General features: G+C 43.6%; 1 protein-coding gene across 6 annotated transcripts in view; it reads left to right on the top strand.

The window, feature by feature from the left end:
* The window catches only part of Patj (PATJ crumbs cell polarity complex component), a 328062-nt gene that overhangs the window by 241358 nt on the left and 71365 nt on the right, over window positions 1–15339 (top strand). For 5 of the 6 annotated variants that reach the window (XM_052718902.1, XM_052718903.1, XM_052718901.1 and 2 more), the window contains 2 exons: window positions 3930–4004; window positions 10627–10744. In XM_052718902.1, the coding sequence (XP_052574862.1) occupies window positions 3930–4004; window positions 10627–10744 (193 nt within the window). Of the gene's footprint in view, window positions 1–3929; window positions 4005–10626; window positions 10745–15339 lie in introns of those variants that run through there. The other variant, XM_052718907.1, reaches the window with a different exon arrangement.

Genomic DNA, 15339 nt, shown 5'->3' with positions numbered 1-15339 from the left:
CTCCAACCTGCAGGTCACTCAGCCTACAGTTGAGGATGAATTTCAAAACACCATGTGGAACCAACCGTTTGTTGTCGTATTTTCAATAAATCTAAAAAAAAAAAGAGAGGAAGAGAAAAGAAAAGAAATATCAGGGGCAGCAAGTAGCTCAACTGGTATGAGTGCCGGCCGGCCGGCCTGATGACCTGAGTTTGACCCCTGGACTTAATAGAAAGAACCAACTTCCACAAGTCCTCTGACCTTCATGCACTTGAGTGCTCACACATACACACACACACACACACACACACACTAAATAAATGTAAAAACAGTTTAAGAAAAGGGAAAATGAAATTAGTAGTTGTTCTGAGAAATATGTAAATTAGGGGTTTTGGGTCCATAGCTAATGTTAGAAACCAGTTCAGGTCACAAAGAAAGAGGCCGACTTCTGACCAAAGTGTCTAGATCAGGCAATACCCTTGGGCAAGAGGATGCACTCAGATACTGAGGGGACTCACAGAGACAGGAAATGCATTGGGTTTTTGTTCTACCTCAGGAGGTAGCTGTGTCTTCTCCCCGTTGATGGGGGTCTGACTTTAAGGGCTCATTCAGTTGGCTAGTCTGAAAATAATTGGCACACAGGAAATGGAAAAAAGGGAAAAGGGCTGCAGACCTTCAAATTCCTAGACAGACCTGTGGACCTTTGAGTAAACAAAGGTTTTACTGGGTGAGGAACATTAGAATATTTGCATCAAAGTCTTACAAGGCAGGAAAGATAAAGATTGCTCTAAACACAATTGTTCTAAACACAGTTGTTATAGTATTGGATAGAGAAGACTCATATTTCTGACACTGGAGAAGACGTCCTTGTTGTCCCTCACTGGTTGACTGGGGATGGTTAAAGCAGGTTTGCAGTGTCAAGGTGACAGAAGTACTTGCTTTTGACGTGCACTAGAAGGACTAGCACCCACGGTCCCTGTTTATAATGCAGCCTGGGCTTTACTCTGCAGTTTCCCATCAGGGTTACTGACCTTTCCATGCCCTTATCTCACCTGTGAAGGCCACACAGTGGAGGCCACAGTCACACATTCACATGTATCCTTTGATGGCCTGTCTGCAACTTACCTAAGTGCTTTTAAAATCAGATTCTTTTTGTTTGTTTGTTTGTTTTGTTTTTGGTGGTGGTGGTAGTCGTGGTGGGGTTTTTTTTGGGGGGGAGTTAATTTTTTGGTTTGTTTTGTTGTTTTCTTTGTTGTTGTTTTTGTTTGTTTGTTTGTTTTTGTTTTTGTTTTTCGGACAGGGTTTGTTTTGTGTAGCTTTGGAGCCTGTCCTGGAACTCGATTTGTAGACTAGGCTGGCCTCGAACTCACAGAGATCCACCCGTCTCTGCTTCCCGAGTGCTGGGATTAAAGGCATGCGCCACCACCTCCCAGCTTAAAATCAAATTCTTAATATTTGATGCATTTAGTACTCATTTAGATAATGTTTTATTCCACTAAATATTAAAGAAAAACCTTTTAGAGAGAGAAACAGCTTGCCTCAAAAAAACAAAGACAGGGCAGGGTGGGGGAAGTACAGAAAATTGATCATGCTGTGGGAAAGGTACTAGCCAAGGGCTCAGGAAAGAAGTATGGTGTGAAGTGAATTATGAATTCATCTTATATCCTAAAATCTACTGCGTAGCCAAGTGCAGGGAGCTGGGTGAAATGGATTCTAGGTGCTTTTTCCCATAAGGGAATGGCAGAGATCTAAATGGGTAAAATACTTATGGCCCTAAAAAGTAAGGGACTAAGGATAGTCCCTATTATTTGGAGGACCTAGGTGCTGTCTGCAAATCCATGCTGAGCTTCAGTCTCTCAGGCTGTAAACCAGTAGAGAATGGATGACCCAGGATGAGACTATGGGTGAGATGAGATGGTTTACATCCTGCCTTATTTGGCTTCAACTGTGATAGGGGCTGTGGAAGAACGGGTATGTGAATATACCCAGAGTGGGGATCCTATGCAGATCACTGACTGGCTGATAGAGTCTGGTGGTACAGTTGAGAGCATGAGGCCAGCATCATTTAGTTCCATTCACTGTCACTGTGAGTGTTTTTAGTGGATCTGGGTATTTGCTAGGTACCATGGGAAATCCATTTATGGGATCACTTTGTTCAATCTTTTCAACGTCTCTTAATCCCAAAGGAGAAAGACCACTGACCCAAATCATCATGGCCAGAATAATCAAAGCAAGGTTGTTTGTTTGTTTTCATTCTTGTACACAGGCTTCATCCACATATGACTGGGTTCAAGAGGTCAGCATTGGACATGGGCAAAATAAGGATTTTATAGCTCGGGATAGGAGGGTTCTAAATGGGGGGGTTGTCAGTCAAATAGGCGGGGTTACAGAAGCAGAACATACGAGATGGTCTTAACAACAGTTGGTCATATAACCTTTTGAAACAAAGGTATGATTGCTGTTCCTTGGAACAGGCAGTACAGAACCATTTGTAGTTAAGGTTACAGGTGGGGCATTGCTCAATCTTTGAGAAACAGATTTAATAATAAACAAGAAAGAATCAATTTTGTCTTTATCATAACTTTCAAGCCCAAGATGGAGGCAGGCTGGCTAATCACATCCCATAGTGAGATTACAGAAGGAAGGAAGGAAGGAAGGAAGGAAGGAAGGAAGGAAGGAAGGAAGGAAGGAAATAAGGAAGAAAAGAAAAGAAAGAGAAGGACATGACTGCTACTAAGGGGTTGAAGTTTTTGTCATAGATGCAAAGGAGAAAACAGGCAGAGACAGAGACATTGGAGAGTTCAGAGTGAACTTGACCAACAGACTGAACCAGGCCAGGTTGAGGAGAAGGGAGAGCAAAGGAAGGGAACCAGGAAGAGTGGCCAAGAGAGCAAGATGCCAAGAGGTAAAAAGGGCTGGAAGTAGCCAAAATATCTGGGTTATATAGGGAAGAGCAGCTCAGGGAAGGGCAGCCCAGCCCAGTTTCTGGGCTGGAGAAGTGTGTGTGTGTGTGTGTGTGTGTGTGTGTGTGTGTGTGTGTGTGTGTGTGTGTGTACACGCACGTGTGCATGTGTGTTGGAGGGTATGCTAGCCAAGAGGACCCTGTTACAGGTAGGGACTGAAGGGTGCTGGGAGAACCTGGCTGCCAGCATCAGCTTTGATACATTAATAGGGCACCTCGGTTATCTGTTCACCCCAGGTTTGAGACCTAACACCCACACATACCCATTTATAATTTATGCAGGGAATTAAGGCTGGAAGAGTCAAGTACAGACTCAGATTTACTTGAGTCAAAGAACTAGGATCACAAACTCCTAACACTCCATGGCACAAGCCACCCTGTTCTCATTTCCTGCTCCCCGACACTGCACAGCACCCCTGAGTGCCAGCACAAACACACCCAAATCAACATCTCTTTGCTCTCTTTGTTGTCCCTGCCTTGTCCAAGCCAAGTTGCAGGAGCTCATGCCTTAACCTAAACCATCAAATGATGCTTTAGCCTTAAATTCACCTACACAAAGGGTGAAACATGTCGATACAGACATGCACACTCTGGCCAACATTTCAGTTGACATGTCTGTGTGTCAGTCTGAAGACTAACTTACCTTTCTTTCTCAGTGTCTCTATCAGGTGTGCGCTTAGCCTCTAGATAAGCATCTTAAAGGTGGAGTAGGGGATTCTAATATTCGGAATTGAACCCTGGGAGTGATTTCATATTCAGCATCAACTCAGATCTAGGAAAGCTAGTGTAATAGAGAAGACCATCAAAGAATATCTGATAGGATTAGCCTGAGCTCACTTATGCAGGTTCATCCAGGTAGGGGATAGAGAAAATATATGTGCTGTTTGGGGTCATTTTTGAGATAGACCAAAGCCCAGGTGACTGCCAGAGGTGGAAGGTGCAGTTGAGACCTGTAATGTTGCTAATTGATTGTATTTTTACATTTCAGGAAGACCTGTCTGAGGTGGTTGATCACAGCATAGTGGCAGAGCAGCAGAGGGCGTTGGAGTCGCCTGACAGTGTGGTAATTCATGTTTGGGATTTACTCTGTTGGGGTAGTGTGTCATGTGAACTATACTCCACAAGAAAAGGAGAGGATTGTAATGTCAAATCCTTTCCTACTGGCAGAAGGTTAAGGTGTCTTAAAACCTGGTGTCAGTGCACAGTCGTGCCACTGATCACACTCAGGTGTGCAGAAGTGTCCCTTCTTCGCCATTCTGTTCTGGTCGCCGAACCAGGTATTTAAAAGACTCCCTTGAGCCAACAAGATGGCTCAGCAGGTCAAGGGGCTTGGTGCCAAACCCGATGACCCGAGTTCAATCACTGAGATTCCCATGGTGGAAAGAGAAAACGGACTCCGAAAGTGGTCCTCTGACCTCCACACTCAATCGACAGCAAGCATTCACGCACACACAGTGTGCCCGCACACAGATATTTTTAAAGACATCCTTTTGCAGTTAAATTTTAAGACTGCCCTATCTTAACACAATGCCATGAATAAAATTTCAAATGGAAGAATTTGTAGTTTGATAAAGATACAATAACTTCAGTGTTCCTTACATTTTTAATTTCATTTTTCTTTAAAAGCTAGAGGTCTGGGGACATCACTGAGTGGCAGAGTTAAACATCTTGTATGTGCCAGGCCCGAAAGCTTATGAACTGGTTGGTTGGTTGGTTGGTTGGTTGGTTGGTTGGTTGGTTGGGTTTTTGCGGTGAGGAGGGAGACAGGGACTTATGTAGCCCAGGTTTGCCTCAAACTCAGATAGCCAAGGCTGACTGTGAACTCCTGCCTCTGCCTCTCAAGTTCTGGGATGTGTGGCTTCAGCCCCATACCCAGCACGCTATCAACATGTGTGTATCAAATGTTTGTTGCTATTAATTTTTTCCTTGCTTTTTAATCCTGGTTTTCATTTCTATGTACTAGTTTGTACTTTAAGAATTGTTTTTATTTTTAACTATGTGTACTTGTGAGTGTCTGTACATGAGTATGTGTACATGTCCTAGTTAGGATTACTATTGCTGTGATGGAACACTATGACCAAAAGCAAGTGGGGAGGAAAGGGTTTATCTTGCTTGTACTTCCTATCACAGTTCATCGTTAAAGGCAAGCAGAGCAGGAACCTGGAGTTCGGATCTGACCCAGAGGCCATGGAAGGAAGGATGCTGCTTCCTGGCTCACTCATCATGGCTTGCTCAGCCTGCTTTCTTATAGAACCCAGGACCTCCTGCCCAGGGTTGCCCCCCTCACAGTGAGTTGTACCCTTTCCCATCAATTACTAATTAATGCCCTACCGGCTTTCCTACAGCTAGATCTTATGGAGTCCGTTTCTCAATTGAGTTTCTCTCCTCTCAGATGACTCTAGCTTTTGTCAAGTTGACATTAAAAAAACAAAATGAAACAAAAACAAAAACAAAAAAAACCCCAGCTAATTGATCCCTAGTCAGCTTGATACACAAACACATCACTTTTAACTAGAACATTTCCTTTCTCATTTGTTCCCAAGAAAAGACATGTTAATATTAATTTTGCAATATAAAATACAAATAACTTTAAAAGTCCCACAGTCCTTACAAATTCAAACACTGTAAAAATTGTCTCTCTTAAATATACAGTCCCTTTTAAAATCCAAAGTTTCCCTAAAAAGTCTAGTCTCTATACAACTCCAAAATCTCTTTAAAAGTTTAAAGTCTCAGCTGGGTGGTGATGGCGCATGCCTTTAATCCCAGCACTCGGGAGGCAGAGCCAGGCAGATCTCTGTGAGTTCGAGTCCAGCCTGGTTTACAGAGCGAGATCCAGAACAGGCACCAAAACTACACAGAGAAACCCTGTCTAGAAAACAAACAAACAAAAAAAGCAAAAATATTTAAAGTCTCTCAGCTGTGGGCTCCTACAAAATAAATAAATAAATAAATAAATAAATAAATAAATAAATAAATAAATAAATAAATACTTTTTTACTTGAAGAGAGAAGACCCAAAGCATAATCCCAAATTTGTGGGGGTCCCTACAGATGCTACAGCTGACAGAGGAATGATCCACCCAAGGCAAGAAGGAAACCCAGTTCAGCATGACTTAGTTAGCTGGGCTAGTCCAAACGTCCAGAGTCTGACCCCAAGCGGTTTATTTCTGACATATTAAAGCCCAGTACAGCTCTGGGGAAAAGTTCCTCATGATAGTTATCGCAACAAAGCTCAGGGCATGACCACATGGAAACTCCTTTGCAAAGCACATCTCTTTTGCAAAGCCCTGTGAGCTCTTTCGTAAGGATGGGCTCTGTTGACTGAGAAGCAGTGCTCAGGGTCAGGACCTAGCAGGAAGAGGATGCAGTAAGCACAATAGTAAACTCCTTTGCAAAGTACTTGGGACTTCTTTCATACGAATGGATTCTATGGAGTCTGGGGATTCTACAGAACAGCAAAGATCGCCAGACTATTAACAACATCACTCCCAACCTTCTGGGTGGAAGACAGGTGTAAATTCCTTCTTTTGGAGAGAAAAGCCTGCATGTGTAGCATTCCTGGTTTCTCTAGTACTATCTGTAAGCAGGAGGACTTCATGCCCTGTGCACAAACTCAGTAAATAACTCAGTAATCCAGTGTCCAGAATTCACTCCCAATCTCCTGGGCTCCTCCAGAGGGTTTGTACAGCCATCCATAGCACACGCAACTTGTCTTCCAGGGTTAGGCTGGCTCCCCTCTTCAGCTGCTGTTATTCTTAGTGGTCATCTCATGGTGCTGGCATCTCCAAAATGCTGGGGCTTCCTGCTGCAACCAGGCTGCACTTTCACCAATAGCCTCTCCTGTACTCTATTCATAGTAACAAGCTTCTTCAACTTCTCCGAATAACCCCTTTAATTCTGGGGCCTCAACTGTACTGAGGCTGCACCTTCAACAATGGCCTATCCTGACATTTCACATGGCCAAGCCTCAATTGCTTTCCATGACCCCTTCATGACTTCAAACCAATACCATCTGGGGGGACTCTTAGACGTGATGAAGTTAAGCTGCCAGCATGAGATACAACCTCAGTCCCTTCTGGAACAGAGCTTCTGTGTGTTGACCCTGAGGAAACACTTCCCAGAAGATTTTGCCTCGATGATGCTGGTCTCATCTTAATCACCACCTGCTTTTCTGCTCTGGCTAACTAGTATCAATTATTCAATTAAAGCAAAGGTTTCACTTCGGTGGTATAGGTCTCTTGTTAATCACAGCTGATTCTTCGGCTCCAGCTGACCAGAAACCATGCATTTGTAATTCAGAACAACAAACTTACCTCTGAACTGCACCAACAGGCCTCCATCATTTGCGTTTCTCTCAACACTCTTGTCTTCCAAGCTCCCACAGAATACCTACCCAGGCTTTGTCATTTCCAGCCCAAAGTTCCAAAGTTCTTCAACAATCCTACCAAAACATAGAGTCCAGTCTGTCATAGTAATACCTCACAACCCTAGTACCAATCTCTGTCTTAGTTTCTATTGCTGTGATGAAACACTATGACTAAAAGCAACTTGGGTGGGGAATGGATCATTTTACGTACACTTATACATCACAGTTCATCAAACCCAGTCAGGGCAGGAACTCAAGCAGGTCATGAATCTGGAGGCAGAAGCTGATGCAGAGACCATGCAGGAGTACTGCTTACTGGCTTGCTCCTTATAACTTGCTCAGCCTGGACCCAGGACCATCTGCCCAGGTTTGGCACCACCCACAGTGGGCTGGGCCTTCCCTTCTCAGTCATTAAGTAAGAAAATGCACCACAGGCTTACCTTCTGCTGATCTTATAGATGCATTTCCTCAGTTGAGATTCTTCTCTCATATGACTCTAGTTTGTGTCAAATTGACATAAAAACACTCAGATGCTGATGCCTACAGAAACCAGAAGAGTATGTCTGGTCCCCTGGAGCTGGAGTTACAGGTGTTTTTTGAGCCACTTGGTATGGGTGCTGGCTGGGAAGCAAACCACATCCTCTGCAAGAGCAGTCCAGACTCTTAACTGCAACCTCATCTCTCTATCCCCAGTTTATATTTTTACGTCACTAAAGTTTCCATTATTCAGGAACTACAGATAACAAGAGTATATAGAAAGTATACAATAGCTGGGTGGAGTGGCATATGCCTTTAATCCCAGCACTTGGGAAGCAGAGGCAGGTGGATCTCTGAGTTCAAGATCAACCTGGTCTACTGAACTAGTACCAGAACAGCCAGGGCTAACCAAAGAAACCCTTTCTTGAAACAGACCCACAACCACAAAAACAAAACAAAACAAAAAAAACACCAAAAAATTTGATATTTCAAACATTTCCAAATAAAATGCCTTTGAAAATTCTCTAAAATTATATTCTAAACACCTAGATAAAAACAAATATATGTAGTCCTGGGGATGTGACGTGGTAGTAGAATACTTAACTAGCATGTCTGAGGCCCTAGGTGTCATCCCTTGCACCACAAAAAGAGAACTTTGGAAATACTAAAGTCTGGGCTGGAAAGATGATTTAGTGGTTAAGAGCACTAGCTGCTCTTCCAGAGAGGACCTGGGTTTGATCTGCAGTGCCCACCTGGGGGCTCACAACCATCTGTAACCCCAGTTCCAGGGGATTTCTTCTGGCCTCCACAGGCACTGCATAAACATGGTACACAGAATACATACAGAAAAAATACCCATGCACACATAATAATAAAATGTTTTTAAAAATAATTACATTCAATTCAATCAAAAGTATTTACAATTCAAAACCTACTGCTGCATGCATTCTGATGTCAATACTGCTGATGCTCCGACACTCTGGACACTCACCGGTTCAGGGAGTGCAGCAGGCATCTCTGTGGTTTGGTGGAGTCTTAAACTTCATCTGCCCATTCTCTTCCCTGCTGAAGAATGTGCACGTCACCTCCGGAAGGTGATGGTGCTTTTCCTGTGACTGTAGAAGAGAATGGCCCGTGGAGGTGGGCAGCACCACAGCAGGGCCGGAACTGCTGGCTTCGATGGAAGTGGATGTTGTGTTTCTAAAGTTTCTGACCAAGAGCTTGCCAGTCATGTATAACCTGTTCGGGGTGGGGGAGGGTAGGCATTGCTGGAATTAATTCCTCTTCCGCCTTTACAACCCCCTCACAGCATGCACCTCACAACCCACTAGCAATGCCCAGATGAGGAAGCCAAGTACCATCTGCAGTCACAAAACTCATTAGTGGCTGCAAACTCCCCTACTCTTGTATTTTTTTGTGTTCTTTGACGTTGTGAAGACACTGATAAGCATGACTTTATGTGATTATGAATTTTTTTCCCTTTTTTTTGGTTCTTCGAGACAGGGTTTCTTTGTGTAGCTTTGCACCTTTCCTAGAACTCACTCTGTAGCCCAGGCTAGCCTTGAACTCACAGAGATCCGCCTGCCTCTGCCTCCCGAGTGCTGAGATTAAAGGTGTGCACCACCACTGCCCAGCATGATTATGCATTTTTTACAGCCCTGAGTTAAGCAGCCATGAGCCACTGTGCTACCCCTCAGTTTTTAGTAATAACCCCTCCATATACACTTTATTCTTGTTAGTAAATGTGGAAAGGAAAAGGCTTTTCAAGTAAGGATCCAGTCGTATTAAAGATGATGACAGAGGGCTACTGTGATTGTTCAGCAGGTGAAAGCCTTGCCTAGCAAGCTTGTCCACCTGAGTTCTGTTCCCAGAACCCACATTAAAAAAAACCAAGTGCAGTATCTAGTACCTACAGCAAGGTGGGAGACAGACACAGGACAATTGTCTAGAGGCTGGCAGATCAGCTGGCCTGAAATACACAGCACAAAAACAAGAGAGACCCTGCCGCATTTGGGTGGGAGCTGATAACTGACTCCAGAAAGTTCTCCACTGAACTCCAGACATTGCACTAATAAAAATAAGTAAAAATCAAAATATTTTCTTATAAAAAGAATCAAATGAACACCCCTAGAACCACGGCCTAGCAGCTATTCCATAAGTACTCTGATTATAGCATTCTCCAAGAACTGGTGACCAGCCGATCTCTTTCTCTAATTAGCTGTGTGATGATAATATCTGATACTGAGGAATGTTCTTGTGACTGAGGTATCCATACAGCTAATAGTATCTTGAAAACTCAGAAGCATAGTATGAATGCTCAGTGGTTAGAACAGCCTTAGTTCTTGCATACTGCATGGTGCCTTGGACAGAGGAACAGCCTTCCACAGACAGAATCTTAGAGTGTTATGGCTCTGGAACAGATATTTCTAGAGTCTAGGGACAGCCTGGCACTTACTGGAATCCAGCAGGCAAATCACGTCACTACCTCCACTTTTTATGTGACTCTTGAGAAGGCATGGGGTCCTTCATTTTTCTTAGTTAGTTAATGCTAATATTCACTAGGGGTGTTGTCAGCAAAAGCACAAAACTGAAAGTTACTGTTGCACTTACATCCTGCTCCCCTTTTTGACCAAGCCTCTACCCAAGTATCTTAGGAGCAAAGCTAAACAGGAGACGATACAAAATCCACCTGGCTTTCCCTGCCACCTCTCTGAGCATCCTGTTGTCTCAAAACACGTTTTTGACGCTCACCATTGCTGTGATGACAACAACACAGCCATTTTACAGTGCTCTTCTTGCTTCTCTCCTTCTTGACATTCATGTAATTTTCCTTCCTTTTGTAGGCTGCCTGCCAGATGAAACAGCAAACATATTCAACACAAGCACCCGTCAACTCACAAGAGATATCACCAGCACCAAGTCCGTTATGTCAGTCAGAAGATGGAGACCTCACAGACTCTGGTACGACTCTGTCTAACCAAAACTGCCTGTGAACCTTTGGAGAAGAAAGATGTCATGATGCTCTGAGGAATGAATGTGACAGGAGGCAGGACACCGGGCTCTGTATCCCTCCTCTACTTCTGTACTTTGGAGCTTGAACACCTCACTTCCTGCACTGTTTCCTCAATACTTAACCATCTGCACTGCCCAGTAGTTACTGAGTATAAACACAGAGGAGAAGACCCCTCCAAAGAGGCATTTGATGAAACTAAAGCCCACAGACTGCCTGCCAGTCTCTCCCAAAGACCAAGGTTGAGTCATAGATAATGTCTCCAAAACCATAATGAAGGCAGTTTTTAACACTATGTATATTGATATAAGCCATGGAGGATTTCAGTAAAGAAGCTGGTATTCAGAGCCAGGCATGGTGGTGCCTGTAATCCCAGCGTTTGAGAAATGGAGGTAGGAGGATCAGGAGTGTTCGGTCCTCCTCAGCTACATAGTGAATTCAAGGCTAGCCCAGGCTCTAGGAAATCTCATCTCAGAAAGAAAGAGGAGAGGGAAGGGGGGCAGGGATGGAATTCATGTTGTAGCTTAAATTATGGTGAAGAGTGAGAGTTCAAAGTCGAACTTCAAAGCAAGTCATCAGTATTTCCACCTTGCTTTAATGCAGTATTTATCAGTAAAAGCAGTGGGGGTGCTGCTGCTGGAGAGGTGGCTCAGAGGTTGAGTGCTTGCTACTCTTCTGGAAGACTAGAGTTTGAGTCCCAGCACCCACAGCAGGCAGCTCACAGTTACCTGTAACTTGAGCTCTTAGAGATCTTTTTTTCTGCTCTCCGTGAGCACATGCACTCGCATGCTCTTGCCCACACACATATGTATGGTTACAAATAAATAAAATCCCAGTACTCAGGTAGGCAGATCTCTGTGAATTGGAGGCCAGTCTGATCTACATAGTGAATTCCAGGCCAGCCAGAGCTACATAGACAGACCTAGACCTTGTCTCAAAAAAAGCAAACAAACAAAAAAGGCTCACCAATGGCAAATTTATAACCCTGTGCTGACTAGCAGTCTTTTAAATGTTACTCTGTAAAAAGTTTAGCAAGCAGGCATTATTTGGTTTTATATTAAGGTACTTGAACATCATCAGAAAACAAACTGTGACCTACAGGTTAAATATAGCCCACCACCTGTTTTGACTTCATCCAGGAGCTAGAGAGGGTTTTATATTTTAAAGACTGAAAACAGCTAAAAGCCAGTTTTATGAAAACTACATGAAATTCATACTCCAACGTTCCTTAACATATCATTGAGCATTGCTTACATATTGTCTGGCTGCTTGACTATTCTGATGCTCTGTGATGGAGTTATGCAGCTCTGACAGACAGTGTGGCCTAAAATGCCCAAACTTGTATACTTGGCCATAGATACATTTTGGGGGACTTATTAAGGCAACTCCAGGTAGTTAAAAAGGAGGTTTATTTGGGGGATAACTTCCAGCTAGTTAAGGGGTTGGTTACAGGATCCGGGAGAGGTGAGGTGCAGTCCCCCTGGGTTCTCTGGAGAACTCCGCTCGGTCTACCATCCAGCGTCCAGGATCACGAGGAACCAAGAGAGCTGGCACATCTGGATCTTGGGTCTTAAGGGCTCCCGTCTCAGCCCCGCCTCAGGGGCAGGCCATAGGTAGGCATGACAGTTACCGGAAGCCTCACTGGGAGTAGTACTTCCAGGTCAAAGCTGAAACAGCTACCCACTACAGATACAGATCAGGAGGGGCTGGCTAATGTTCATCATGCATTCATACCAGGTAATAGCAATGCATGGCCCTGTGTTTAAAGATACAGAAACTATATTCGCCTCTCATCCACTTAAAAAAATGTTTATTGAATACTTGATATGAGCCTGGCTTTGAGTTGAGTTCTGTGAGAGAGACAAATGCAAAGATTGACAGAAAGATGGCCATTAAGAAAGAGCATTTGCAGCTCCAGCGGGGGACCAGATTTTGTTTTCTAGCATTCACATAGGGCAGTTCATAACCACCTGTAACCCAATTCCAGGGCATCTGGTGCTGTCTTCTAACCTCTGTTGGCGTCATGCACCCATGTGGTACACTGGTATACACACAAGCAAATCACTCATTCCCATAAAATAAAAATAAATCTTTTCAGGCACAGTGGCACACGCCTTTAATCCTAGCACTGGTAGGCAGAGGCAGGTGGATCTCTGTGAGTTTGAAGCCAGCCTCGGCTCCATAGTGAGTTTCACGATATCCAGGGCTATGCAGAGGGACCCTGTCTCTAAAAACTAAAAATAAATCTTATAAAACAACCAAAAAGTGACTTAGGACAGGGAGGTGGGGGGAGGGGAATGCCATCTCTAGTATCTTCCTTTTCTCTCTCTTTACTCAGACAACTAAACTAGTTACTCATAAAAGCAGAGTAAAGTTTGAAAAGCAGCCATGAATTGTGCCAGCATTGTGTGCCATGTTTATGGTAGATTAATGGGAAACAGCATGAAATATATAGGCTGCAGAAAGGAAGGAAGGAAGGAAGGAAGGAAGGAAGGAAGGAAGGAAGGAAGGAAGGAAGGATGAAAGAAAGAAAGAAAGAAAGAAAGAAAGAAAGAAAGAAAGAAAGAAAGAAAGAAAGAAAGAAAGAAAGAATAGAAAGAAAGAAAACCATAGAAAAACTTAATGTTCTCATTCTGAAGTTGTCCTTTTTGTTATTTCTGGGGCTGTATCCCTGGATTGCTCCATCTTTGCTAAGAGGTCATTAGATCAGCAAGTCCCCTGTGTAAGGCAGGGGCAGCTGGGTGAGTCCTGGAACAGGCCAGGCTGGAGGCGGGCACCTCACCCACACTGCTCTGTCCCTCTTCTGACCTGCTGAGTAACGCTTAACTGCATTTACTCGTCAACAGCGAGCCAGTTTGACTATGTAGGAACCTGCTGTTTAGGTGCCTGGATCTACTTCTATACTTTTAAATCCAGCTCCCCTGTGTTATCAAATCGTAATTATTGATTAGAGAACTCCCACAGGTCCCCTTCCTTTGCCAGCTTCCTTTGTTTTGTGCTAGAAATCCTCCTCCTCCTCCTCCTTCTCCTCCTCTTCCTCCTCCTCCTCCTCCTCCTCCTCCTCCTCCTCCTCCTCCTCCTCCTTATACCCCCTCCCTGATCTGGAGCAGGGTGCAGGAAGGGGGACTGTGTCTTGGTTTTGTAACCCAGGATGGCCTTGAATTCAAGGTGACCCTCCTGCCTAAGTCTCATGAGTACTGAGATGACAGTAGTGTGCCGCCACACACAGCCAGAACCAGACTTTTCTATAAAGAACTGTGTAGCCAGTATTTGAGCTCACAGGCCACACAGCCTGCTGCAGCTTTTCACTTCTACCTGTGTGGTACAACAACGTAACTAAGAATTAGTGGGTCTATGTTTCAGTACTGGTTTATGGGCACTGAAATTTTGATTTCATATAAATTTTACATGTCTTAAAATATGATTTTTCTCTTTTTGTTTTTTTTTTCCTTTTTAAATTATATAAACCCTCTTGTTATAGATAGTAGCCTGCCAATACCTGCTATCACATAGGCAGAGGCCTGGCATACCTTTGAAGCCAGGTCTTCTAGTTTCCAGGCTTTAGAAACTACTGAACAGTAGATGGCGCTACTGCTGTCATCCACCTCTATGGAGCTCCCTGGACCCTTGTGGTGATCAGACTTGGTTATTGCAAAGCTGTCTGCAGAGACCTCTGTAGACGTGATCTCAGATCAGAGCACCTGATACATGGGAAATTTAGTTCTTCATTCACTAGAGTTGGGTTAGTTATATGCAAAATACATGTTTGGAAATAGATAATGGGTATTTTAAGCGTCTTTCTTGGCCTAGAAGCTTTTTTCTGTTTTAGAAATACACTCTTTTTTTTTTTTTTTTTTTTTGGTTTTTCGAGACAGGGTTTCTCTGTGTAGCTTTGCGCCTTACCTGGGACTCACTTGGTAGTCCAGGCTGGCCTCGAACTCACAGAGATCCGCCTAGCTCTGCCTCCCGAGTGCTGGGATTAAAGGCGTGCGCCACCACCGCCCGGCTAGAAATACACTCTTAAACAATAATTTAAAAAAAAAAAAAATTGACCTTTAGGGGCTAGAAAGGTGACTCAGCAGTTAAGAGCACTTGCTCCTCTTCCAGAGGATGGAGGATTGGTTCCTAGTACCCATGTGGCAGCTCACAACCATCTGTAACTCCAGTTGCAGGGAATCCAATGCTTCTGGTCTTCTGGCATAGCACTCATGTGCACATACCCATATGCAGACACTCACAATACACCTAACTAAAAATAATAAAAAATAGTAAGTCTCTTAACTAAATGAGTAAACCTTTATACAATATTATAACTCCGTTAACAACAGTTTTATTTATGGCCTCGGAAAGTAATTTTTTCATATTTTTATTATACTACAAATGTGTGCATACATATGTGTGTGCATGTTTACCTGTGTTTATATGGGTTGAATAATCTTGACCAAAATACTTGGGACTAGAGATATTTCAGATTTTGGAACATTTTCATATACATAAAGAGATAGATTGGGAATAGGATCCAACTCTGAATACAGAATCCATTTAT

The sequence above is a fragment of the Peromyscus californicus genome, unplaced genomic scaffold, assembly GCF_007827085.1.
Source record: "Peromyscus californicus insignis strain IS unplaced genomic scaffold, ASM782708v3 Scaffold_5__1_contigs__length_169319896, whole genome shotgun sequence".
Classification (NCBI taxonomy): domain Eukaryota; kingdom Metazoa; phylum Chordata; class Mammalia; order Rodentia; family Cricetidae; genus Peromyscus; species Peromyscus californicus.
The sequence above is the reverse complement of the archived record's forward strand: the minus strand, read 5'-3'. Positions and strand labels throughout refer to the sequence as shown.